The sequence below is a fragment of the Theobroma umbraticum genome, unplaced genomic scaffold (assembly GCF_002168275.2).
Source record: "Theobroma umbraticum cultivar Fairchild unplaced genomic scaffold, ASM216827v3 scaffold_204.0, whole genome shotgun sequence".
In the NCBI taxonomy this organism is placed as follows: Eukaryota; Viridiplantae; Streptophyta; class Magnoliopsida; order Malvales; family Malvaceae; genus Theobroma; species Theobroma umbraticum.
The window spans coordinates 3,622,361-3,646,698 of NW_018397267.1; the positions used below are offsets into that span (position 1 = coordinate 3,622,361).

Below are 24,338 nucleotides of genomic sequence, written 5' to 3' on the forward strand. Positions count from 1 at the left end.
TAGTTACTTTTACTAATCTCCATTGTCTCCTTTCCTTAGGGGAAAAGACATGGATATGCCAACTTAAATTAATCTCCATTTATTTAATTTAAAGATTTAAATCCCGTCACTTTCTCCATAAACGGAGATCTCCATCCTGCCTTCTTCTCACATGCCACGTGGGGCTCTTTCTATAGCTCACTCACACAAAACTTCCTATCCGATCACATCCCATCACCATCAATCACATTAAGCCCAACAGAAAGAGTAGTGGATAAACGCTGCCCCCAGCCTCACACCCTCTCCAAGACCCTCGTCCGTTCGATTCGGATAAGCGAAACACTCACACCGTAACAAGAATACACCTAACATATACATATTATTCTTTGATTGTCGTAAAAATAAAGATTCAAGGAGACGACTCAGCTCTCTACTCTCTCCAGTGAGATATTATCAGCATTTCAGATATTTATTTTATTTAGTATATAGTGGTACTAAATTTTTTATACTAATCTTCCGGTTCGAGGCAGCAAGTTAACGTTGAGCTAAAGAAAACGGTTATTCTTCTGTTCCCAATCCCTTAAAACCATCGAGAGAGGAAGAGAGAGCGAGGCTTTGCGCATTTCAAACAAACAAAAATAAAAAGAAAAAAGAGAAAGAAAATGTCTGCAAAGCTATCAACCTGCTTCTTTAGCCATGGCTTTATCAGTTTGAACCACAATAGTAATAATAAAAATAATGTTGTTTGTTATAAGAAGCATGTAAATCCGAGGTTACTGTTCGTGCCTTCTCGTCGCTTGCTCCCAGCTTCTTGTAAAATGCGGCGAAGGAATCTCAGGTACTTTTCTTGAATCCATAGCGGTTTAAACGATCGATTTTGGCTTTTTTTTTTGTTTAAATACGTTTTCAAGGCTCTGTTCAATTTGCTTTTGAGAAATTTTTGATTGAAGAGAGCTTCGTTTGGCCCTAATTTAGAAAAGCTACACATTCTTGGCTAGACTTTGATATCGAAATGGAAATTAATGATGGATTAGGCTTATCAAGAACAAACTAATGTTTATTGGAATGTAGCATGGTTCTGTATTTTAATGACAAGAAAGAAAAAGAAAACAAAAAGTTTGTAGAACTAGGCTAGTAATAAGCTTGTTTAATGACCGTGATCTGGTTCAAGTTTCTTGACAATTCAATAGTTCTTGAACAATCATGTTGTACTTAAAAAAAAAAGAATATATGTAGCTGTCAATTTTTACATCATATAAATTATATTCTCAAGAACTTTTGGATCTTTTATCTGCTGCTTTCCTATTATGCATCTTGGAGTGGAAGGTGATATGTTATCCACTTATTTGATGTCCCTATCGAAATTTATGCAGTTCTCAAAATATGAGACCACAAGGGAACAAACCTCCTTCTGACCAGATTCCAGAGAGTGCGAAGTTGCAGCCGAATAGCGATGAGGAATCTGAACCTGAAAATTCTGTCCCAAATAGTGAAGATATGGAGCATATAGTACAACATGAAACTACTTATGAAGATGATGTTAATACTAGGGTAGATGTGGAGCATATCAATGAACAGAATTTGGGCACTGTTTCTGTGTCTGCCATTGAGACTAACAGAGATGTAGAGCATACTGATGGACAGAATCTGGACAGTCTAACACTGCCTGCTGTAACAAAAGCTTTGGTACTTTCATTTTCCAAGAAGTGAATCTGGATGCAAATTGTATTGTTTAGTGCTGCTCTTGTTCTGTATAGATATTTTAATTTTATTTGTTTGTCTTCGTGAACCGCCATAGAATGATGGTGAAATGGGAAGAATAATTGAACACATTTACCATTGTTAATTTTTCTGTTCCAGCAAATATGATACTTCTGAGTTCTCAATGATGGTGCATAAATGTCAGAAATTCAAGGCACCATGTGGAATAATTATATCTTTGTTGAAGTTTGTTAATCAAGAATTTCATGAGCTTTTCGAATAGCAAATTTGCCATCCTGGATTTTTCTTTGGCTGTTAAGATGCTTTATTTACTCCTACTGTTCAAGCGGTGAAGTATGATTAGAAGATCTGAATTCCTTAGTGATGCATTATCTGGTTGAGTGTCCTGCAATTTGATATAAGCGATTTCCTTTTAACTTAAAGTTAGAGACATATAAAGGTTTGGGAGAAACAATTATTTATGGAACTATGAGATATACATAGTCATATACTTCCTTCTTCTGTGTTCTTTGCCTTTGAATGGCCATCTTCTGTTTTCTTAATAGGAATTATGTAAATTGAAGGTTTAAATTTACGTTTTTGAAAGCCATTTTCTCTTTTGCAGGCCATAAACAGAGATGGTGGAGAGCAGGTCTCAGGAGTTCAGCTAGAGGACCTGATAGGCATGATAAAAAATGCAGAGAGAAGTGGGATATCTTGCTGTTATGAAACTCTTGAATTTATTTTTATGTAGTACTTTAGTATGCACCTTTCTATCATTTCATGAAGAGAGAGATATATGCATGTTATCATATTCATGCACTATGATCCTTCTTCTAAACATGAGATATCTTGCTGTTTCTAAACATATGTAGATATCCTTCTTCTCAATCAAGCTCGGGTTCATGCACTAGAAGATCTTCATAAAATTCTCAGTGAGAAGGAGTCACTGCAAGGAGAAATTAACATTTTGGAAATGAGATTGGCAGAAGCTGATGCTCGGATTAAAGTTGCTTCCCAAGAAAAGATACATGTGGAGCTCCTAGAAGATCAGCTAGAGAAGTTGCGAAATGAGTTGATTCATAGGGGTGGTTCTGGGAAAAGTGAGCTTCAATTGTGTGAGAATCAAAACAAAATTTCAAAAGAAGAAGCACTTTTAGCACGTGATGGTCACGTTCATTCTCTTAGCAAGGAGGTTGATTCTTTGAGGACAGAGAATCTAGCCCTAAAATATGATATCCAAGCGCTCAAGTCTATGCTTAGTAATTTCAAGGGCACTAATGAGCGCATGGTAACTCTTGAAAATGAACGCTCTTTTCTAGAGTCTGCTTTGAAGGAGTTGGAGTCTAAACTGTCTGTTTATCAGCAAGACTCTTCAAATATTTCTACTTTAAAGGTTGAATGCAAGGACCTATGGGCAAAGGTAGAAAATTTGCAACTCTTGCTGGATAAGGCAACAAAACAGGCTGACCAAGCCATTTCAGTGTTACAGCAAAACCATGATCTCCGAAAGAAGGTTGATAAATTGGAAGAATCTCTTAGAGACGCTAATGTCTTTAAGTTGTCATCTGAGAAAATGCAACAATATAATGAACTCATGCAGCAAAAGATGAAACTACTAGAAGAGCGTCTTCAAAAGTCTGATCAAGAGATACTTTCATATGTCCAATTATATCAAGAGTCTGTGAAGGAATTTCAGGAAACCCTTGATAGTTTGAAAGAAGAAAGCAAGAAAAGGGCATTAGATGAGCCAGTTGATGATATGCCTTGGGAATTTTGGAGCTGTTTATTGCTTACCATTGATGGTTGGGTGCTTGAGAAAAAAATATCAAGCAGTGATGCAAAGCTGTTGAAAGAATTTGTGTGGAAGAGGGATCGACGCATTCGTGATGCATACATGGCATGCAAAGAAAAGAATGAGCATGAAGTTATATCTAAATTCCTCTGCCTGACATCATCACAAGCAAGGTATTTACCTTTAACTTGTTGGTTTTACTGCATTACTGCTCTTTTTTTAACTTGTCCATTTTGTTGATCTTTAGTCCAGGGTTGTATGTCATTCATATTGCTGCTGAGATGGCACCAGTTGCTAAGGTTAGACTTAGCCCTTTGTTTTTGTTGCTTTCTTGGCATAATCTTTAATGAACATATATTATAAGAGGTCTTATCCTTTTTAGGCATTTTCACTTTGGCACCCTTATCCCATCACCATCTCTGATGTTGTTTTCTCTTAGAATTGTTGGCTTCTTATGTGATTGACTCTGTTCTAGAAGAAAATTACAAATGTAGTTATTAGATTGTTAATTTCTTTCAAGGTGTTGTGCGTGCCATCAATTATTTTTTTGGTTTCAATAACTTGCATATTTTGTCTTTTGTAATAAGAAAATATAACTTAGAGAATCATCTCAACATTTTTGCCTTTTGCCTTTTCTGTATTTGTGTTGGCCTTATTATACTTGCAGCTGTTCTTTTCCCCACGCTGTGTGGTTTTTCCATGTTCACCAGTGCATTCTCCTATTATTAATAGAGATTCAATAGGTTGGCCTGTTATGTGACCACGCACTCCCAGTACAACCCGGTACAATTTTAGTACTTTCTTATTTAACCATAATGAAAGACACTTCATCTTTTTCACTAAAGATGGCATGTTTATAATTTATGCTCACAGAAGTAGAGTCTACTGTTCTTTCCTTTTGGAGTTCAAGTATCAAGCACTAGAGTAATGTCTACTTGATGGCTTGGATTCTTGTTGGAAAGAATGAAAAACAAATGAGACCCTTTAAAATGCAACGAAGTAGACATCTTCATTTTACTTGTTAATCTACTTTCTTTTAATATGAATTACAAGTTTACAGCTTGTTCTCCTACAGAACAGTCCTTTTGGATCTCCTTTGCCTATTGCTGACATTGATTAAACAAGCTTAAAGTTGCCATTTGATTTGCCATCGTCAGCTGAGAATATTCAGCCACAGCTATTTCAAACTTTCCCAGTGCAGTTTTCACCTTTTGCTCTGAATTTCCAAGTAAACAAGCTACTTGGAACCTCTTTGCGGGAATTGTGCTTAAACACAATTCACGGTTTCAATCTACTTGAAAGTAGTTGGTAGTGTATAATCATCAATGTCTGTGCACCTCTGCACAGCTGGAAGGTTGCTACGTGGGTGCTTGAGAGTGTATTTTTGTGGTCTTCTGTTTGAACCTACATGGCTGGATAGCTGCTTGTTTTAAGTGATCAGGAATGTGCTGATGGTGATTTTGTCTTTTCTCCTCCATGGTCGTTTCTATTTTTGTTTCCAGTCCACCTTTTAGATCAGTGATTGCTTATGAAAACTTATCCTTACATGGTATTGACATCATGCTCTTTGTTATATGCTGTCTTTTATTGTTTACGAAAATGATCTCCTAACTTCTGATACTGAAAAATGAATATCCAATAATTGGTTTGTGATTTTTGATCTTAAATTTTCCAATATTGTTCGACTTGCATATTCTTACTTGTTAGTTTTGGGGGATTAATTGTACTTTTCTGATTGTTGCTATGTTTTTTGAATTCAATAATTTTCAATCAGGTTGGTGGTTTGGGAGATGTTGTGACTGGTCTTGCTAAAGCGCTGCAGAAGAAAGGACATCTTGTGGAGATTGTTCTTCCAAAATATGATTGTATGCAATATGACAGTATTCGTGACTTGAGGGTATGTTAGCATATTGGAGATTTGAGAAGCACTCAAAGATCATAGGCCAATGCATGTTTATGATGACTTTAATTTTTTGAACAGGCGTTAGATGTGACCATAGAGTCATATTTTGATGGCAAACTATTTCAAAATAAAGTTTGGGTTGGCACAGTTGAAGGCGAGAATTTTTTTCTTTCCCTCCCAGTTGCATGTCATCTATTAGCTTTGCATTCTGACTGCAGAATTTAATTCACAGGTCTTCCTGTTTATTTTATTGAGCCGCATCATCCCAACAAGTTCTTTTGGAGAGGACAATATTACGGGGAGCATGATGATTTCAAACGTTTTTCATTTTTCAGTCGTGCAGCACTTGAGTTGCTTCTTCAAGCTGGCAAGAAACCAGACATAATTCATTGCCATGACTGGCAGACAGCCTTTGTTGTATGATCATTTTTGACCTTTTGTTTCTTTTGGCATCTGATTTAATGTCCTGTTGATCTGACGTGTTAGTTCTTTTTCAGGCACCACTTTATTGGGACTTGTATGCTCCGAAAGGATTGAATTCAGCTCGAATATGTTTTACATGCCACAATTTTGAGTACCAAGGGAGTGCATCTGCTTCAGAATTGGCATCATGTGGTCTGGATGTCCAACAGCTAAATAGACCTGATAGAATGCAGGATAACTCAGCAAATGATAGGGTCAATCCTGTTAAGGTGCTGTAGTCACTGGTTTGGCTGTAACAAATATTATTCTTTTTTGAAAGTAAGGTTTTTTTCTGTTCTTCTTCTAATTGTCCTTTGCAGGGTGCCATTGTGTTCTCTAACATAGTGACAACAGTATCACCCACTTATGCAGAAGAGGTCCGCACTGCTGAGGTATGAATATTTTGTAGTTTTTCATTGAACAATTTGGTCTGCTTTTTCAAATTTAAGGTTAAACTACAAAACATGCCCCTTATTTTTACAGGGAGGAAGAGGCCTCCATTCAACACTTAATTTTCACTCAAAAAAGTTCATGGGAATCTTAAATGGCATCGATACTGATGCATGGAATCCTGCCACCGATACTTTTCTCAAAGTGCAGTATAGTGCTAATGATCTGCAAGGGAAAGCTGAAAATAAAGCTGCTATGAGAAGGCATCTGGGGCTTTCATCTGCAGATGATCAACGGCCATTGGTAATTTATTTCTGAAGTCTCTATTACTAGTACTGTGACGGAAAATCTACTCTATCACTCTTTTTGTTTTCCCTTATATTTTATGGAAACGTAAGGTATCTAGTCTGGTTGATGCAATCATACTTTTAGTATATCTAAGAGGATATATATTGGTAAAAACTTTAGATTTGTAAGTTCATAACGCAGGATATTCTTTTGTCTGAGATGTCCCTTCTTTTTCCTCCTGTTTTACAGTTTTGTCAAGTTGATTTGTGAAATGCATTCTTTTTCAGTAACTTAAATAAGATTATAAGATCCTACTGTTGGGCTTTCCACATAAAAAAAAATTTAATCAATTTTGAGAATCAAACTGTTGTGTGAATGGTCTTCAGATCCTCTCCTGATATGAAGCTTTGATTTAATCAGGCTGAATATTGCAATCTACGTCTTTCTATTAGGAGAGATTGATGTATATTAACATACTGAGATGTATTGTATATTCACTATGAAAGCTTTTGAGTGCACAATGTGAACGCAAGGTCACCTTTGGGTTCTGATAATGTTGCATCTAGCAGCTTGTCATTATTTCTTAACTGATTCCTGTTTTGTAGCTGATGTACTGCATAAATTCTTATTGGAGGTCTTGTATTTATTATTGAATAGGTTGGCAGCATAACAAGATTGGTGCCACAGAAGGGCGTGCATCTAATTAGGCATGCCATTTATCGAGCACTGGAGATGGGTGGTCAGTTTGTACTTCTTGGTTCAAGTCCAGTTGCCCACATTCAGGTGAATCTTTACTGCTGTTTTGTCCATGTAAAAGCAATGATGGGAAAGAAAAATACGGATCTCAAATTTAACAAAGTACTTTAGTTTTTTTCTTCTGAAGCTTAATGCTGGCTTCTTATCTTTGTCCTCTGTTAAATTTTCTTTAGACAGTCGTCTTGGATGCTTTGTTGATAATTAACATCAGAGCTATAATCCATCCAAGAAATGTTTTCTGAAACATTTGATGGTAGTACTTCTGCTACCATTGACCAGTAGGGACAGGGAAACTCTTATTTGCTCCAACTTTTAAATTGGTAGAAGTTAAATGAGTCCTTGAAAAAAAGGCATATTATGCATGCAACAGTCTCATTATTATGTTGAACCTGGATAGATTCAAAGATTTGATTTGTTGTAGTCAATGGGAGTTTCTTGCAGGGGATCATAGTATGCATCAGAAACTACTGAAAAGCCTCTTCAATCAGTAAACCACTGAAGCATTTTTCTGCATTCCTTTATATTGTGTTGGATTTCGTTTTTTTTTAACTTTGGGACATACTGGAAGCGTGGTGCACAGAAATGAATACATATTTACCTGCTGACACATGCATATCATTTTACATGTAATTCCAGACTTTGCATGTAATACTACATTAAAATGGTTAAGCTGATTAATGAATTATTAATTTGATTTGGCAAGATATTTTTCCTGGATTGAAACCTTTAGGATCAAAACTACATAAGATAAAGCAGTAAGAACAATCAAAACTCCATTCAGGCTTCATTTCATGCATTGAACAACTATGGTCCATGTATGGAGTTACTTGTTCTATTTTAAGTTAAATCCTTTTTCCGTTCCATACTTCTATGTTTGAAACTGTTAGTAGAGTGGGATTCTTTCTTTACAAATTTTTGTATTTGATTATTTTGCAGAAGGAATTTGAGGGTATGGCAAGCCAATTTCAAAATCATGATCACATTCGGCTAATATTGAAATATGATGAGTATCTTTCTCATTACATTTACGCAGCCTCTGACATGTTCATCATTCCATCTATTTTTGAGCCTTGTGGCCTTACACAGGTATGGTCCAAACTTATGCTTCAGTATCTTGTTGAATATTGTGTCAGTTACTGTTAAATGCAAACCATATTAACATCTGAGCCTCTGTTTAAGCTTCACTTTTCATCCTTATAAGTGATTTCATTTTAATCCAGATGATAGCAATGAGATATGGTTCTGTACCCATTGCAAGAAAAACTGGTGGTCTAAATGACAGGTGAACTACTTTACCTAAATTATGTGTGTCCCTGTACTAATGTGAAGTTACTTGACTGGATAATACTAAGCTCATACCTTTAAAATCTTCTTCTGTAGTGTTTTTGATGTTGATGATGACACAATACCTCACCAATTTCAAAATGGATTTACTTTTACGACTCCTGATGAACAGGTAATTATGGAACTGTTGAAATATAGTTAACCAGCATTCTAAGCTCATTTTGTTGTTGTTATTCTAGCATCCATGTTTTATTTCTAAAGCTAACTAGAAACAATAAAAACAAAGTGTTTTACCCTCTGCCTTTCCTGTCAGGGATCATCTTTTCACTTTTAGATATCGTTAATTTAACTCTCTATCATACTTACTGTTGAATGATCTGAAAAACTGACAGGGAGTAAACACTGCCTTGGAACGTGCATTTAATCTCTACAAAAACGACAAGGCGAGTTGGCAACGTCTTGTTCAAAAGGACATGAATATAGATTTCAGCTGGGATTCTTCAGCATCACAATATGAGGAACTTTATGCAAAATCTGTTGCCAGAGCAAGGGCAGCAGCAAGTCGCACTTAAGCTCCAGTGCGAAAGTTTTTCATTCGAGCAAGTCTGGATTTGTTGACATTGGACTGAGTTTGTCCATATACCTACAGCTAACAGATCAAGATTACATATACTTATAGTTGAAGATTTCACTAGGGTTACAGCTTCATTGGTGAACTCAGTACTCACTGCACCTTTCTCCCAATTCTTTTAGTAGTTACATTTAGTCACAGTATTCAAATTGTTGATAAAGCTTTAGGTATATTAGGTCTTTTTCTCCCTTCACCCTCCACAGAATGACTTCGTTGTACAACTCATCCTTTCGTATATATACGGTATGTATCTTACATAGTATTATTGAATTGATCAGTGTAACATAATGTCTCCTCCTCAAATGCAAAGTACAGATGACTGAGAATTATATTCGGAAATTCAACCTTTTATTCCATCAAACGATATATTGTTAAAGTTAATTATTGGTTTGTCCGTTATGTGGTTCACCTCATTTACCATTTTCCTTTTGAAACAAATGAAGATGAATGGTTAAACCTTTGACAGAAGAAGGTAGGCAGGCAAGATGCATTTTGAGCGCACGAAATTCACATTATGCTCTCATTGATTTGCAACAAATTTACATCACACCAAGAAAGAACATTTAAAAGACAAGTCCCTCTTTCACTCTGATCTCACTTTCCGGGGACAAAGTTAGTGGCATAGGCCCAGGCATTGTTGTTGACTGGATCAGCAAGGTGGTCAGCCAAGTTCTCCAATGGCCCCTTTCCAGTGACGATGGCCTGGACGAAGAATCCGAACATTGAGAACATAGCCAATCGGCCGTTCTTGATCTCCTTAACCTTCAGCTCGGCGAATGCATCTGGGTCATCAGCAAGACCCAATGGGTCGAAGCTGCCACCTGGGTACAATGGATCAGTCACCTCACCGAGGGGTCCACCAGCAATGCGGTAACCCTCCACAGCTCCCATCAAGACAACTTGGCAGGCCCAGATGGCCAAGATGCTTTGAGCGTGGATCAAGCTAGGATTGCCCAAGTAGTCAAGTCCACCCTCGCTGAAAATCTGGGATCCAGCCTTGAACCACACAGCCTCACCGAACTTGACTCCATTCCTGGCCAGCAGTTCCGGGAAAACACATCCAAGAGCTCCCAACATGGCCCATCTGCAGTGGATAACTTCGAGCTCACGGTTCCTGGCGAAGGTCTCTGGGTCAGCAGAGAGGCCAGCAGTGTCCCAACCGTAGTCACCGGGGAACTCTCCAGTCAAGTAGGATGGAGGGTCACCAGAGAGTGGGCCCAAGTACAAAACTCTGTCCGGGCCATACCATGGGCTCCCAGAGGCAGGCTTGGTGCCGGTTTTCCTCATGGAAACACGGCCGTTGCCCTGGATTTCAGGGGTGGATGGAGAGAGCTTCACAGCCTTTCCGGCGAAGGATGGGGAAGAGAGAGCCATGGTTGCGGCGGCCATTGTGAAATGAGAGATTTGTTGGTAATGGGAGGTGGAGGTTTAAGCTCGAGAGTGATTGGAACGGACAGTTGGCTGGGTTTATATAGGGAATTGAGAGTGAGGTTCCTTATCTATGTAGTATCTATAACTCTCATTTCATTGGGGGTTCAAGATTTTGATATTGTTCTTGGTTTTCCACTTGGCACTCTTCAAATCCACAAAGTTCGTAGATTCACTTAACAGGCTGTAGCCAATGGCATTGTTACACGTCTAGATTTTTGAGGATCATGACCATCCGAGTGACAGAAATTCGAACAGTTTGAAATATTTCGAACGTTTTTGCTTGTTTTGAATACAACGGACCAATGCTAGAATAGGGAAAGAGATTATCATTTCCTATGAAAATCTGTCTTTTATCGCATTTTTGCCTTTTGCTTTCATTAAATTTGAATGGACTGATGGACATTTTGACACTTATTACAATTAATAACCACAAATATTAATTAATAAATTAACACCTTCCATGTTGTCCCCTTTTCATTTTCATGGAAAATAGACAACTAGCTAGTTCTCAGAGAAAGAGAACCTCCTTGAGCCATATGCTGTAGATTTTTGTGAAGTCGTGATGTTGAAACCATGGCAGCATAATACAAATTACAGAGTTTTGAGTGGCTGATAGGATATCTTTGTAAAATATCTGCAGAAGAAAAATTTTGCTTTGCAGCATGATGAAAGAACTTGAAGTTTCTCGAAGTTGTATGTATTTTGTGTGGATCAGGATGGTGAACGTCAGCTTAAAGAAGTGACCACAAAGCAAGACATGCAGTGTCTACAAAATGGAAGTTTATTATTCACCACGAAAAAGGAAGGTTTTAGTATAATTTGTTCCTTCTGTTATGCCAGACGTATTGTCAAACTCATCTCTTAATATGGGTTTCTATGTCCAAGGCTCCAAGTCCCAAGTCAATTGACATTTTCAATTTCCTGGATCTCTTTGTGTCAACATTTTGTGTTCCTAAATTAAGCAGACTGTGATCAAACAGATTCTAGTTTTCTTATTTGTGAAACCAATTGTGTATACTCCGATGAAGAGGTTGTTAGAGTTTAAGAGACGAGGAAGATACTATTCAGTAGATTTTATGAAGAACCAAGCTGGAGCTACATTGCCATTAACTGATATTGCATCTCTCGCGTACAAGAATTCCTGACCCATGCAGACGAAAGTGGTCCTGAATCTGATAAGCAAACGAAGAAAAACTGATCCATCTGTTCCAAGCAGATATGGGGCTATCCGATATCACAAGTGGCGTAATCTCATTGGAACAACAGAGAACACATAACAACCGTTGGAGATTTTTAATACATCAGAACCCCAAAAATTATCCAACGCTGATAAGTGGTGTTGAGGGTGCCAAGTAGACATGGGAAATCGAACTTCCAAAATGTTACAAACCAATAGGAATTCAAATATAGATCTCCCTAAGATAAGGACCCTTTCCCGAGAAAAATATAAATACCAGCCCACCGAGCCCAACCACCACATCACTCTCATCAACCTCCCTTCGACAACAAGTTCCTTCCACTGCTTATTCAACACTCAATTGTACAATGGCAGCTGCAACCATGGCCCTCTCTTCCCCATCCTTCGCCGGAAAAGCTGTGAAGCTCTCTCCATCCGCCCCTGAAATCCAGGGCAATGGCCGTGTTTCTATGAGGAAAACCGGCACCAGGCCTTCCTCTGGAAGTCCATGGTATGGCCCAGACAGAGTTTTGTACTTGGGCCCACTCTCTGGTGACCCTCCATCATACTTGACTGCGAAGTTCCCCGGTGACTACGGTGGGACACTGCTGGGCTCTCTGCTGACCCAGAGACCTTCGCCAGGAACCGTGAGCTCGAAGTCATCCACTGCAGATGGGCCATGTTGGGAGCTCTTGGATGTGTTTTCCCTGAGCTTCTGGCCAGGAATGGAGTCAAGTTCGGTGAGGCCGTGTGGTTCAAGGCTGGATCCCAGATTTTCAGCGAGGGTGGACTTGACTACTTGGGCAACCCTGGCTTGATCCACGCTCAAAGCATCTTGGCCATCTGGGCCTGCCAAGTTGTCTTGATGGGAGCTGTGGAGGGTTACCGCATTGCTGGTGGACCCCTCGGTGAGGTGACTGACCCATTGTACCCAGGTGGCAGCTTCGACCCATTGGGTCTTGCTGACGACCCAGATGCATTCGCTGAGCTTAAGGTGAAGGAGATCAAGAACGGCCGATTGGCGATGTTCTCAATGTTCGGATTCTTCGTCCAGGCCATCGTCACCGGAAAGGGACCATTGGAGAATTTGGCTGACCACCTTGCTGACCCAGTCAACAACAATGCCTGGGCCTATGCCACCAACTTTGTCCCTGGAAAGTGAGTGAAAATCTGCAGCATGTTAAAAGTGTGAGAAATGCACCCTCACACTTGAGCGTGAATTTGAGAGTGGTGTTTTGTGATGTAGTAGTAATTAGTATGGACTAGTATGGACTGAGAAGAAAGTTTAAACTCTGTGTAATGCTAGTCTCAGTGAAATGGAACTTGCAAATTCTTTTCAATGTCCCCTATTTCAGTTTACTTGTTTGTTTCCTTCTTGTTTATATTATCTCTCTATAAACACACCGAAGCAAGAAGCATTGCTACAACGAATTACAAATTTCATACAAAAATTAAATTTTATTTAATGAGAAAAAGAAAAAAAAACACATCCAAGCAAGCAGCCAATTTCTAATATATTATACAAACACGACATTTCATTTTCTATTTTGTAAGTTAAAAAATATACTCTAAATACTCCAAATCCCAATCTTAAAGACACAAAAATCAGGCGAGTCTAAAAGCAGGGTAAAACTAAACCAAACCGGCACAATGCGACCGCCATCTCTTCACTCGAGTTTCTTCTCCTCTCTCAAACAGGTATCTAATACCAGACGCTGCATACAGAAGTGTGCAAGTGTTTATATCCGAATCCTGATTTCTGACTTCATTTCTTTTTCAATTTTCTTACAGGTTGAAAAAAGATTGAAACTAGAAACTCTACCAGATTCAGGACCATCCAATTCCACTTCTTCCAAAGTTCCAGAAACTAATCTTACACCAACAGAATCTTTAGGCACGCCACTTTACCTACAGTTAGACCAGCCTACCAACGTCAACACAAGCAATACTCTCCAAGACAGCAGTGAACCCCCACAAGCTTTCCTCTCTTCTTCACCAAAATTCCTTCCAACACATCAAACCCCGCCCCGAATAAACCCTCCAGATCCGCCCACGATAACCAACGACGTTGATGATATCGAATTTTTGATGCAACTATTGGGTTTATCAGATAATCAGGGAGAGACCCAGAAAAGAAAGAAACAAGAGGTTGTTGCTTGTGGAGGAAATTCTTGTGGATGTGAGTGTGGATTTTTTGAGAAGATTGTTGGGGTTAAGGGACCAAAGTGTGAGAAGGAAGTGAAAAGAATGGAGGGTTGGATTAGATACTTTTTGAGGAATGGTAGCGAGCCATTGAGGCTGGCTTTTTTGCTTATGGGTAAGGCTGCTTTCGAGGGTGGTGATGATTGTGATTTTGAAAGCCTAGAGTTTCCTTCTGTTACAGAAGAGTTCTTGAAGATTGACCCACCTAAGGACTGAGGCACACCAGGATTTTTATTGAGTGGCTTTTCTTTGCATTTGTCTCCTCTTCTTCTTTCCCTGTGCTAGAAGTCTGATTGTTGAAGCGTTTGAAATTGCATATCATCATTTCATGTCGGTCTGTTGCAGGTGAGTCCGAGTAATTGGTATGTAAAAATTAAAAATACTATCTTTTGTTTTTGGTATCCGAGATTATTACTGGTTTCACTTGTACATTTGTTTGGACTTGGTAATAGATGATTTTGATTGGCTAATCACCAAAAGGAAAAAGGCAGAACCAGAGATTCAATCCTTTTCATTTCTCACTTGTTGATAGTAACTGACTTAATACAGAAGGATAATATTACAAAACAAAGAACTGAAAGATCAGTTTGATCACGAGGAAACTGAAATTATTCATTATGAGAAGATATTACATACTAAAAACATAAACATAATTGATTCCAACTAATACATTGCTTACATTATAGTGCAGTGGAGTCTGCCGTAATTCTTCTCCAAGACAGCCGAGTGCTCTATTCTTCACGAGGATACCGCGTATCATTGTCATGGTATTTTGCGTTTAACTTCAGAAGGAAAGACAAAACCTCGTTCATGTTGGGTCTATCCTCAGGATTAGGGAAGGTACAAGACAACGCTAGTTTAAGGAGATCTTCCAATGCTTCCGTTTGTTCCTTGGAAACATTCGAAGCTAGCACAGGGTCCAAAACTTGAAGGATCCCTTTGGTTCCACTAGCAAGGGCTTTCTCAACTAGTTGACGCAGACTGGCTGGTAGTCCCTCCTCTTCCACGAGTCCAGTTGGTCTTCGTTTTGTTAGGAACTCCATGACTACTACGCCAAAGCTGAACACATCCACTTTAGTTGTGACGTTCCTCATGTATGCGAATTCTGAATAAGAGCAGAGTAATGTTTTTGTAATTTGATAAGCTAATGAAAAGTGGGAGTTCCAGTATTTAGATTCATAAAAAATAAGTTTTAATTTAGGGGAAGAATAAAAGAAGACAGATTTGTAAGCAAGCCTAAAGTGATAAGCCCTTCTAGTTATTTATAAATGGGAGGTTAAAGAAAATGATTTTTATGACAGAACCAGATGCACATTAGTAGGCATCAAATCATGGTTTCAATAATCATTCTGCATACTAAAAGATTGTATTTATGGTTTTCAAATCTGATATATTCATGCAAAACTTAGACACTGTCATTTACCAATGCAAATGAAAATGCATAATCATGTAATTGTTTTAAGTATTGTCATTTGAACATCACTTATGAAGGAATTCCAGTGTTCGAATGGTTGAACAATGTTGCTGATTCTGAAAATATTTGCAAGATTGGGAAAATTTCTTGCATATAGAGAAATCGAGATGTGCTTTAATAATTTAGAGTACTTGAAGTTTACCAGGTGCCATGTAGCCAATAGTGCCTTCAAATGCAGATGACGAGGAAAGGCTGCTGCCATCCTGGAGATGGACATCCAGCATGCGAGCTGTTCCAAAGTCACTAACATGTGCGACCCAATCTCCATCCAGAAGTATATTTGAAGGCTTCAAATCACAATGCACAATGGGGAAATCATAACCAGAATGCAAGTAATCCAATGCACTAGCAACTGAAATCCAAAGATCAATTCTCTCAGATAATGTCCAGATTCGTTCCATCACTGAACCATGTATGACACTGTCTAAACTTCCATTCTCCATGTATTGAAGAATTACAGCCTTTAGTTTCTCACTCTCCCATGCATACCCAAGTACCTTGACCAGATTCCTGTGCCTTAAATGGCTCAAGTTTTTGACTTCTCTGTGGAAGCTCTTGTCAGATTCTTTGGAGAACTGATGCAGATTTAATTTCTTTACAGCTATAAGCTGCCCATCTTCCAGCACACCCCTGTACACAGTGCTCAAACTGCTTGCTCCAATAATGTTATCTTTGCTGAAGGAATTTGTAGCATTTTGTAATTCCATTTCATCAAACCTTTTTAGAACTGGTGGTGTAAAATCTGGTTCTGGATTTTCCAACTTCACAGGTTTGCTCTTTTTGGCACGCTGGATGAGGATTGAGACTGCTAGTAGGATTAGTAGTACAGAAACTGATCCAACGATGGTGAGAATTATTACTGCCTTTCTGGAAAATCGGTGTGAACTTCTCTTGCTGCATGACCTGAGAAATTTGTTTCCACAGAGAGCTGTATTTCCTACCAAACTTGATGAATTGATAGTTTTGAATATGCCATTCTCAGGAACATGGCCTTCAAGTTGATTAAATGAAAGATTGAGATGTTTCAAGCTGGAACTATTGGTAAAGCTCTCAGGAATATTACCCTTCAGTTCATTCTGAGAAAGGTCCAAGGAGCTTAGATGCTTCAATTTTGCCAAGTTTTCCGGAATTTCACCATCTAATTTATTTTTTGAAAGGTTCAAGCTTCTAAGCATATCCATTTGAGTAAAAACCTCAGCTAAGATGGGACCAGAAAGTTTATTTCCTGAAAGATCAAGAGAAAACAAGTTTCTGCAGCCCCCAAGTGTCATAGGAATGGCTCCTGAAAGATTATTGTTTGAGATGTCAATGGCTTGCACCATTCCCAGCATACCCAGCTCATCTGGAATACTTCCTTCTAAGAAATTGTAAGAGAGATTAAGATACAGATGCATCCCCCCTTTTATCCCAGCTAGCACAGACTTGGGAATTGATCCTGCGAGATGGTTATGAGAGAGATCCAATGTTGAAAGTCGAAATAAACGTTCCATGCTATTTGGAATGGACCCATTGAGCATGTTGCCATTGAGGTTGAGATATGTAAGAAAGTCAGCCTTTGAGACAGCATCCGGAATGGAACCTCTAATCTTGTTGTGCTGCAAGTCAAGATAAGTTAGCTGCTTCAATTCAAATATTTTGTCAGGTAGTGAACCTTCCAGAGCATTGTCATGCAAGGAGAGCCCTTGGAGGAGGAGGAGTTTTGATAATTCTGGTGGGATTATGCCTGTGAAACCATTTCCAGAAAGGGTTAAGGTCACGAGCTGGCTTAAATTGCCAATCTCTGGTGGAATTGCCCCTAAAAATGAATTGAAGGAAGCTTTCAGAACCTGGACATTATAGAGTTTGCCAATATCTGGTTTTATCGATCCACTAAAACTGTTTTCTGCTATACTTAGAATACGAAGATTTGAGCAGTTGAAGAGGTCGTCAGGGATTTCACCTGACATCCTATTTGGCCCAATAGATAAAATTGTTAAATTTGGCAACTGTCCTAAACCTGATGGAATTTTCCCAGTCATCCTATTGAAACCCAAAGAAATGAACAGAAGACGGGTACAATTGATGATACTTGGAGGAATGGATCCCTCGAGAAGATTGACGTCCAAACTCAAGTTCTTTAGATTATAAAGCAACCCAATATTTGGTGGAAGTTCTCCTGTGAGAAAATTGTAGCTCATAGACAGATACGTTAAATTTGTCAAGTTGGTTATTGATGACGGCATCTCCCCCCTGAGCTTATTGGAATGCAGGGTCAGTACCTCTAATGAGCTCAGAGATCCAAGCTCCTTAGGTACTGTCCCAGTCAACTCATTCACCGAGAGTCCTAAATGGGTTAATGATTTCAATTGGAATAGAGAGAGAGGAATTGTGGAATTCAACCTATTCTCATATAATCTTAAAGTTTGTAAGTGAATCAAATTTCCATGCTCAGAAGGAATGGCTCCCGTGAACTTGTTGGTGTAGAGTTCAAGGGCCAGAAGCATCCTACAATGACCTAGTTCAGATGGAATTTCTCCCACGAGTGAGTTCTTAAAAAGAAGAAGATATTCTAAGCTCGACAAATTCCCTATCTGTGAAGGTATTACTCCAGACAGTTGGTTTTCACTTAGGTCTAAAGATTGCAAAGCTCCCAACATGCCAATGGAAACTGGTATTGAACCTTGCAAATTGTTGCCATATGCTACCAAAATTTGAAGATTAACCAAGTTTCCTATGTCTTTTGGAATTGTGCCTGTGAGATTGTTAAAAATAATACCAAGAGCTAACAAGGAAGTGCAGCTGCAAATGCTATCAGGGATGCTTCCATTCAAAGAGTTATCACCTAAATCTATTAACTGCAGATTTCTAAGATTTCCTATTTCTGGTGGAATTGGACCCGACAGAGAGTTGTTGTAAAGAGTCAGTTCAGAAAGCTGGGAGCACAGTCCTAGTTGAGGTGGAATATGACCTGAGAATGAATTTGAACTTAAATCAAGAACCTGGAGGCTTGAAAGATTTCCGAGGAATGGAGATATCTCCCCTTTGAGCTGCTTATCAACCAGGGAGATTGAAATGACTCGACTCGAGGAAGGGTCACAGGCAATACCAGACCAGTTGCAGTGATGATTTGCCTCTGTCCAATCTGCAAGTTGTCCTAACGGTTCATGAGTGATAGAACGTTTGAACGCCTGCAGGGCCTCAACTTCAACTTCCAAGCTTGGTTCTGCACACAGTACATTAACTAAAACAGAACAAAGTACGATTATGATTAAACTGACACATTTTGACACCATTGCTGGCTAGAGTAATATTACTGAAAAGCTGTTTTGAAAGAAACTGATGACAAATTTGGATCAAATGACACGCTTATATGCAAATTGCCAACCAATCAATGATCCGGAAAACCCTCATCAACTTGACATCACATCATTAGTCAATGACTGCAAGGAGTTTTTGAAGTCCAACTGAGCATCATATCCTTGACTTTCAGCTCAGTGATAATAACTTACTGGTTATTTTCTATGGAAAAAGATATGTGCAAACCCACGGAGTCGTTTTCCTTATATTTTTACAAGCTAACAGGGAAGGAGAAGTCGATTCCAAAATCGTTGACTGATCCACATACCACTCCTGTCAGAAACCAAATTACATAATTAATCCAATATGCATTTCATTAATTCTAAGCCAATGTCAATATCAGTGGATTATGGTTTCTACCGCGTGTAGCAATGATAATCCAGAATGTTAGGCGGCAAATGGGGAATGTCCAACATTTCAACTGGTAAACGCGTAGTTGACACTGTTGGATGTAGCCATACAGGTCTGGGCAGCAGCAGTATTACTGCCAAAAAAAATAATAATAATAAAGGATGAGGTTTGGCAATTTGAGTGCTTGGTGCCAAAAGAGTAAAGCAGGCGAGCCAGTGAACCAAGACAGGATAGATTTCAGTACAGATTAGAGATTATGCCGACGTGTTTGTGGGCCTAATTTATTTGAGTAATATAATATAGTGATATATTAGTATGTTGTAGCTCGAATTAATTGGCTAGCTTTATTCTAGAATGTAGAATGTGAAAAAGGAGATAAACTAAGAGCAATAAAGGGAAAAAAACAGTTTTGGTATTTGAAGTTTGGAAGTCACCCTATCTCAAGAGCCTCAATTATAATAATGTTTTCTACCTTATGAATTGTACAATTGTATTAGTTTAATATATCACAAGGCCACATTTGCAATCAAAACAGTGAGAATATGTTCTCATTTTTCGTTTTAACTTTTGTCAGGATTAGTGAACTATATCACTTCTGTAGAAAATTCATATTATCTGTCATAAAACAGTATATATATATATATAAATATATGTAGAATAGATAGATGTTAAGCGGGTCTTAATTAGAAAACCAAACCACAGATGAATAATAAATTGGACTTTAAATATATATTATGAACTTTGCAAGCAGGATTTTGAGTCTTTGTTTACACCCTTTAAGAAAAGCCTAGCTTAGACTTTTCAAAAAAAAAAGAGCAAAGTCTAGCTTAGAATATTCGGGTCTTGCATAAAAGAGACTCATATATATATATATATACACATGATAACAAGTTGGACTTTTAAGTGTTGCACATTGCACCTGTTTGATAATCTACTACTCATGGAATGTTTGAACTTCATGGTTGTTGTCATTAACCCAAGTTGTAGAGCATGAAGCTTTGAACTTCATTCAATGGCGTGAGAACCATGAGGCTATGAGAAGCTATACAATTCAACCAAGAACAGCTAGTAGGCACCCGGGTCAGGCTGGTACAAGACCGGAGATAGTTATCTTTGTGGAGGGTGGTATTATGCCAACAATAGTTGGTAGATTGTTAAGGACCGCTTGCAATTTCCTATCGTGTATGGAAGGTGTCTATTCTTTTTATAGTACGATTGCTTGGTGTATGTCATTATCTCAACAAAAACCAGTCTATATCATCCTTCCTTCTACGACATGGGAAGTTACCAGTCAGATTCATACTCTGTTGACACTCCGCTTCTACTATACAACATGGTCCAGCATTCTGTAGATCCCTGGTTCATGATTTCATTGGTTATATAACTCATCAAACAGAAAAGGATTGTTAATCATCAAGAAAGGATGGGTATATGACGAAATACATGTTAACCCGCGCCCCCATATTTCCTAATGCTTGCATTCCAGACCATTCATATGTGTAAATCTTTCCTGAACCATTTAATTCCTTTCCCTGAAGAGTTTAGTAAATCTCATTTGTCTAATTCTTAATGTTTAATCCAAAACAAAATCCAGTCTGGCAGAGACAGTTGACAAACTTGACTCCAACCATGACCAAATTGTTGACAAAAGGCATCCAGCTTGTATAAGTGAAGACAATAAACATGTTGCATTTCAAGAATATGCTACATATATATATATATTGAAAATTATGAATATATCTTGATAAGAATATTCTAACACCAGAGCGAAACAAAAGGACAATATGCTACATATGTATAAAGCTGGTTCATGCAAAGCAGACTATCATTTTTGATAGAAGCAAAGATTTGGCCTGTTTATTATGCATAAAAAAGTTCTATTAATGTGGCGATCAAATTATTAAGGTATAATTATATAAAGCACTCATTTATTTTTTCAGCCCACAATTTTACTTGCCTCTCACCCTTTTGTGCCCGCACATGGCCCTCTCGGATTCCATCTCTGTCACTCTAATCTTAGTATCATCAACTCCACAGTCACCACAGTGTTAAATGTTAACACTCTAATCCAAAATTTTCTAAATTTTACACAACTGATTGTAATTTACAACTTACAATAACAAAAGCAAAGCTATTGACAAGCAGACCCTCCCTAGAAATAGAGATGGAATCTTCTTTGGTCTAAATTCCGACTGATGCCAACCTTCTGCAGTTCGCATTTGTTCAACTGATTCTGTCGTAGCCCGCGGTTTTGTAACCAACTTGAAGTAGCCTTTTCCATTTTATTTTATTTTATTTTTAAATTTAGAAATATGGTTGAAATTAGTAAGGTGGTGACCAAGTTGACCAGTCTTCTTGACTGCGATCAGCCAGAGACAAGACAAATATATTCTTTTTTTTTTTAATTTTTTGAAATAAAGACAAGTATTGTTCTTACTTCTTAGGACAGGAGAGATATAACTGTGGGTTCTTTTCTTTTACCAGGTCCCTAACCGGTTCAGCTCCTTTGGTTTTCTAACACTTTGGATTAAACAAGCTTACAACTCGAAATTAATTAGGGGTGAAGCTTGTCTTTTCAATGATCATACTTAAAGAGAGAAAAACATATGCCCTTACCCTTTACATTTTCCCTGTGAACGGGCCCATTAAGGCTAGACGTTAACCATTTACTAACCACTCCGCAAGGAGATGCTTACTAGTGCCAGGAATGTTTTGACTGATTTCACACAAAATGACTTTCTTACAATGTTGTGGAAGCAACAAATTACGGTGGGGCAATAGCATTATCCACCCTATATATTTGAACTTTCATCTTCATTTTAATTACCAAAAGTTATCTTTCTTCACTATCTTTGAATTATTTACTGCAACCAAAGAGCAATGGCTAAATCAATTGTGTCACTTCCCATTCTGTGTCTCCTGCTCCTTTTGTCATTCAACTCTGGTATTGTTTTTCCATCTTGTTGGCTTTTTTCTCCTAGCAACTAAGGTTTCACATATCATACTCATGCATTTTAATTGCCTTGCGTTATAAGCTTAACACATTGATCAATTCCAAGCTAGGATTGGGCTCCTTTATTGTGTTCTGTTACTTTTCAAATCAAAACTTGAAATGGATTGTGGTAAATAAGAGGCTCTAATGATCTTCTACATATCTTCTGGATATGGGAGGAGTAGATAAGTGTTGAAAATTTTGAATTCGATACTTAATTGCTTTCCATATTTTCCTCTTTCTTGATTCCCAGAAGATGGTACGAGTGAATGATGTGATACTGCATCACACTTTTGCTTTATCTCTTCTTCTTTCTACAAAATCAAGTAAACTAAGTCATTCTTTTCTTTTTCCACAAGAAACATCAATCAAACCTTTAATATCATCATCGTGCCTTTTTGTTTTGCAAAATACTTGACGTGGATTGGACCAGGGTAGACTTCCTCTTGTCTGTCAATGGTTTGCACTTGAATTTGATTGGTGAAGTTGATCACTAATTATCAAAATTGTGAACTACTTATCGTGTTTCCAAATTCATAAACATATTTAATGATTTTGCTTGTGCTGTGCAGGGGGGTTGCTGAAGTTGGCCAATGGACAGGTAGAGTATCACTGCTAACTGTGATAGTATTTTCTAGTGCTATTTTCCATGAAAAACCCAATGTTTGATTGATAGAATTTTCTAACTCAATTGCTCCTGTTTAATTGCATAGGACAAAACATGGTGTGTTGCGAAACCATCCTCCAATGACTCAGCACTTGCGTCCAACATCAACTTTGCCTGTTCTCAACTTGGAACCCTGGGTTTGAGCTGCAACATGATACAACAAGCTGGAATCTGCTACTACCCCAATACTCTCATCAACCATGCATCTGTAGTCATGAATTATTACTACCAAGCCCTTGGCCGTCAGGTCTGGAACTGTGACTTTGGTGGCTCTGCTCTAATCACTATATCTGATCCAAGTAAACCTCTTTTCCTCTAATTTTTTAATTTAAAAGGGCGATTAATTCAATAATAATGTAAAAAATCTATACACTGACTGTATCTTAAACATATATCTGATTTTGTTCATAATTTTCGCACATATATCTGATTGCAGGCTATGGAATCTGCCAGTATGGATGGGAGATTTGAGATGCAAGATATATTTGAAGGTTTCCGGGTTTAGTCTGTAATAAAATGTAGCCAAAGTCTTTATACTCCTTCCATGGATTTCTATTTCGTCAAATTTATATGTTTACATCTAGGAGATTAAATTCTATATAACAGGTGCATTATACACTTCAATCCTTGCTAGAAAATTAACAGCTTTTGTTACTTCTCTGTGAAATTATGCATGATTTTGACGTGTTGGGACTGCTTCATGTCATGAGCTTCTGCCACTACATTGAAATCCTTCTCCACTAATTCATCCTACAACATAGAATAAGCACCTTTCTGGTAACCTATAAGACCAAATAACTAGCCAGCTGCAGATTAATTAAGGCATGGAGCCATGGACTCTTGAGAAACCAATTTGACATGCACGCAGCATCTGTTTAAGGGCAATTCAGATAAATTAAACTGGCAACTTGATTTTACAGATAGCATTTTTTGAAGATTAAATATTTCTTTCAGAAGTCAACCAGAAAAGCAAATTAGTAGTTATAATGTTTAATAATCAGCATAACTGCCTAATGATATATTGTTGCGATGCCAATAGTCTCCAATGCAATCAAATACCTGAACATAAATATCTAATATGTTCTTCGCAAGGCTGCTATATGTTCTGTTTTGTGAATTGAATCTTTGGAAAGTGTAAACTCACTGTATATAGCTCTCATTCACCATACAACATCCGTAATAATTGAGATAAAGAGGATAAATGTCGGCTGTTGTGTCTGGTTCAGAGATACAAATTTTCAGTGTGATGTGTGTTCTGGATAGCTTTACCATCCATGAAGTCTCTAGTGCTAAAACCCCAGCAATTGTTGCCTGTGAAAATAGTCTTGTGCAGCACCTGCACTCATCAACTCCTGCATCTCATTCATATGTACATTTTGCCACTTACTTTCACTTATCTCCACCATAATTAACATATTAAGAATGCCCCAGGAGACAAATATATGATAAAGCAATCAAATACTATAGTAGAATGCAAAATTATTCTGATATAATATGTGCTAAGCGCACAGGTTATTCA

The 24,338-nt window shown here is 38.0% G+C and overlaps 6 protein-coding genes across 6 annotated transcripts; 4 read left to right on the plus strand and 2 right to left on the minus strand.

Annotated features, from left to right (window-relative positions):
- The first annotated feature begins 400 nt into the window (after positions 1-400).
- Positions 401-9,550, plus strand: SS4 (starch synthase 4). The gene is made up of 16 exons (XM_021439519.1): positions 401-817; positions 1,353-1,665; positions 2,306-2,387; positions 2,556-3,648; positions 3,723-3,774; positions 5,250-5,372; positions 5,457-5,532; positions 5,611-5,795; positions 5,876-6,070; positions 6,161-6,232; positions 6,324-6,533; positions 7,176-7,301; positions 8,211-8,360; positions 8,495-8,556; positions 8,655-8,730; positions 8,951-9,550. Exons 1-16 carry the CDS (start codon positions 642-644, stop codon positions 9,128-9,130), a joined length of 3,171 nt encoding a protein of 1,056 aa, XP_021295194.1. The 5' UTR covers positions 401-641; the 3' UTR covers positions 9,131-9,550.
- A 129-nt stretch (positions 9,551-9,679) lies between these two features.
- Positions 9,680-10,647, minus strand: LOC110424822 (chlorophyll a-b binding protein 21, chloroplastic). The gene has a single exon (XM_021439521.2). It carries the CDS (start codon positions 10,576-10,578, stop codon positions 9,784-9,786), a length of 795 nt encoding a protein of 264 aa, XP_021295196.1. The 5' UTR covers positions 10,579-10,647; the 3' UTR covers positions 9,680-9,783.
- Positions 10,648-12,085: 1,438 nt separating this feature from the next.
- Positions 12,086-13,137, plus strand: LOC110423782 (chlorophyll a-b binding protein of LHCII type 1). The gene has a single exon (XM_021438145.2). The coding sequence runs from the start codon at positions 12,477-12,479 to the stop codon at positions 12,957-12,959; it is 483 nt and encodes a 160-aa protein (XP_021293820.2). The 5' UTR covers positions 12,086-12,476; the 3' UTR covers positions 12,960-13,137.
- A 149-nt stretch (positions 13,138-13,286) lies between these two features.
- LOC110423783 (uncharacterized) lies at positions 13,287-14,816 on the plus strand. Its single transcript, XM_021438148.2, has 3 exons — positions 13,287-13,495; positions 13,589-14,344; positions 14,686-14,816. Exons 1-2 carry the CDS (start codon positions 13,448-13,450, stop codon positions 14,213-14,215), a joined length of 675 nt encoding a protein of 224 aa, XP_021293823.1. The 5' UTR covers positions 13,287-13,447; the 3' UTR covers positions 14,216-14,344; positions 14,686-14,816.
- On the minus strand, positions 14,409-18,965 carry FLS2 (Leucine-rich receptor-like protein kinase family protein). The gene is made up of 2 exons (XM_021438144.2): positions 15,616-18,965; positions 14,409-15,104 (listed from the first exon to the last, which is right to left on the minus strand). Exons 1-2 carry the CDS (start codon positions 18,743-18,745, stop codon positions 14,731-14,733), a joined length of 3,504 nt encoding a protein of 1,167 aa, XP_021293819.1. The 5' UTR covers positions 18,746-18,965; the 3' UTR covers positions 14,409-14,730.
- Positions 18,966-21,997: 3,032 nt separating this feature from the next.
- LOC110424518 (major pollen allergen Ole e 10-like) lies at positions 21,998-23,430 on the plus strand. The gene is made up of 4 exons (XM_021439105.1): positions 21,998-22,104; positions 22,725-22,753; positions 22,866-23,118; positions 23,256-23,430. Exons 1-4 carry the CDS (start codon positions 22,041-22,043, stop codon positions 23,288-23,290), a joined length of 381 nt encoding a protein of 126 aa, XP_021294780.1. The 5' UTR covers positions 21,998-22,040; the 3' UTR covers positions 23,291-23,430.
- Positions 23,431-24,338: the final 908 nt, after the last annotated feature.

What these genes read in the sequence shown, in the direction of transcription:
- SS4 (XM_021439519.1), top strand. Translation starts at nt 642, where the DNA reads ATGTCTGCAAAGCTATCAACCTGCTTCTTTAGCCATGGCTTTATCAGT. An exon ending in CTGACATCATCACAAGCAAG is followed by an intron (nt 3,649 to 3,722) that starts GTATTTACCTTT and finishes GTTGATCTTTAG; the next exon opens with TCCAGGGTTGTATGTCATTC. An exon ending in AGATGGCACCAGTTGCTAAG is followed by an intron (nt 3,775 to 5,249) that starts GTTAGACTTAGC and finishes ATTTTCAATCAG; the next exon opens with GTTGGTGGTTTGGGAGATGT.
- LOC110424822 (XM_021439521.2), bottom strand. Translation starts at nt 10,578, where the DNA reads ATGGCCGCCGCAACCATGGCTCTCTCTTCCCCATCCTTCGCCGGAAAG.
- LOC110423782 (XM_021438145.2), top strand. Translation starts at nt 12,477, where the DNA reads ATGTTGGGAGCTCTTGGATGTGTTTTCCCTGAGCTTCTGGCCAGGAAT.
- LOC110423783 (XM_021438148.2), top strand. Translation starts at nt 13,448, where the DNA reads ATGCGACCGCCATCTCTTCACTCGAGTTTCTTCTCCTCTCTCAAACAG. An exon ending in TCTTCTCCTCTCTCAAACAG is followed by an intron (nt 13,496 to 13,588) that starts GTATCTAATACC and finishes ATTTTCTTACAG; the next exon opens with GTTGAAAAAAGATTGAAACT.
- FLS2 (XM_021438144.2), bottom strand. Translation starts at nt 18,745, where the DNA reads ATGGTGTCAAAATGTGTCAGTTTAATCATAATCGTACTTTGTTCTGTT. An exon ending in TATTGGCTACATGGCACCTG is followed by an intron (nt 15,105 to 15,615) that starts GTAAACTTCAAG and finishes GCTCTTATTCAG; the next exon opens with AATTCGCATACATGAGGAAC.
- LOC110424518 (XM_021439105.1), top strand. Translation starts at nt 22,041, where the DNA reads ATGGCTAAATCAATTGTGTCACTTCCCATTCTGTGTCTCCTGCTCCTT. An exon ending in CCTTTTGTCATTCAACTCTG is followed by an intron (nt 22,105 to 22,724) that starts GTATTGTTTTTC and finishes TGTGCTGTGCAG; the next exon opens with GGGGGTTGCTGAAGTTGGCC. An exon ending in TGAAGTTGGCCAATGGACAG is followed by an intron (nt 22,754 to 22,865) that starts GTAGAGTATCAC and finishes TTAATTGCATAG; the next exon opens with GACAAAACATGGTGTGTTGC.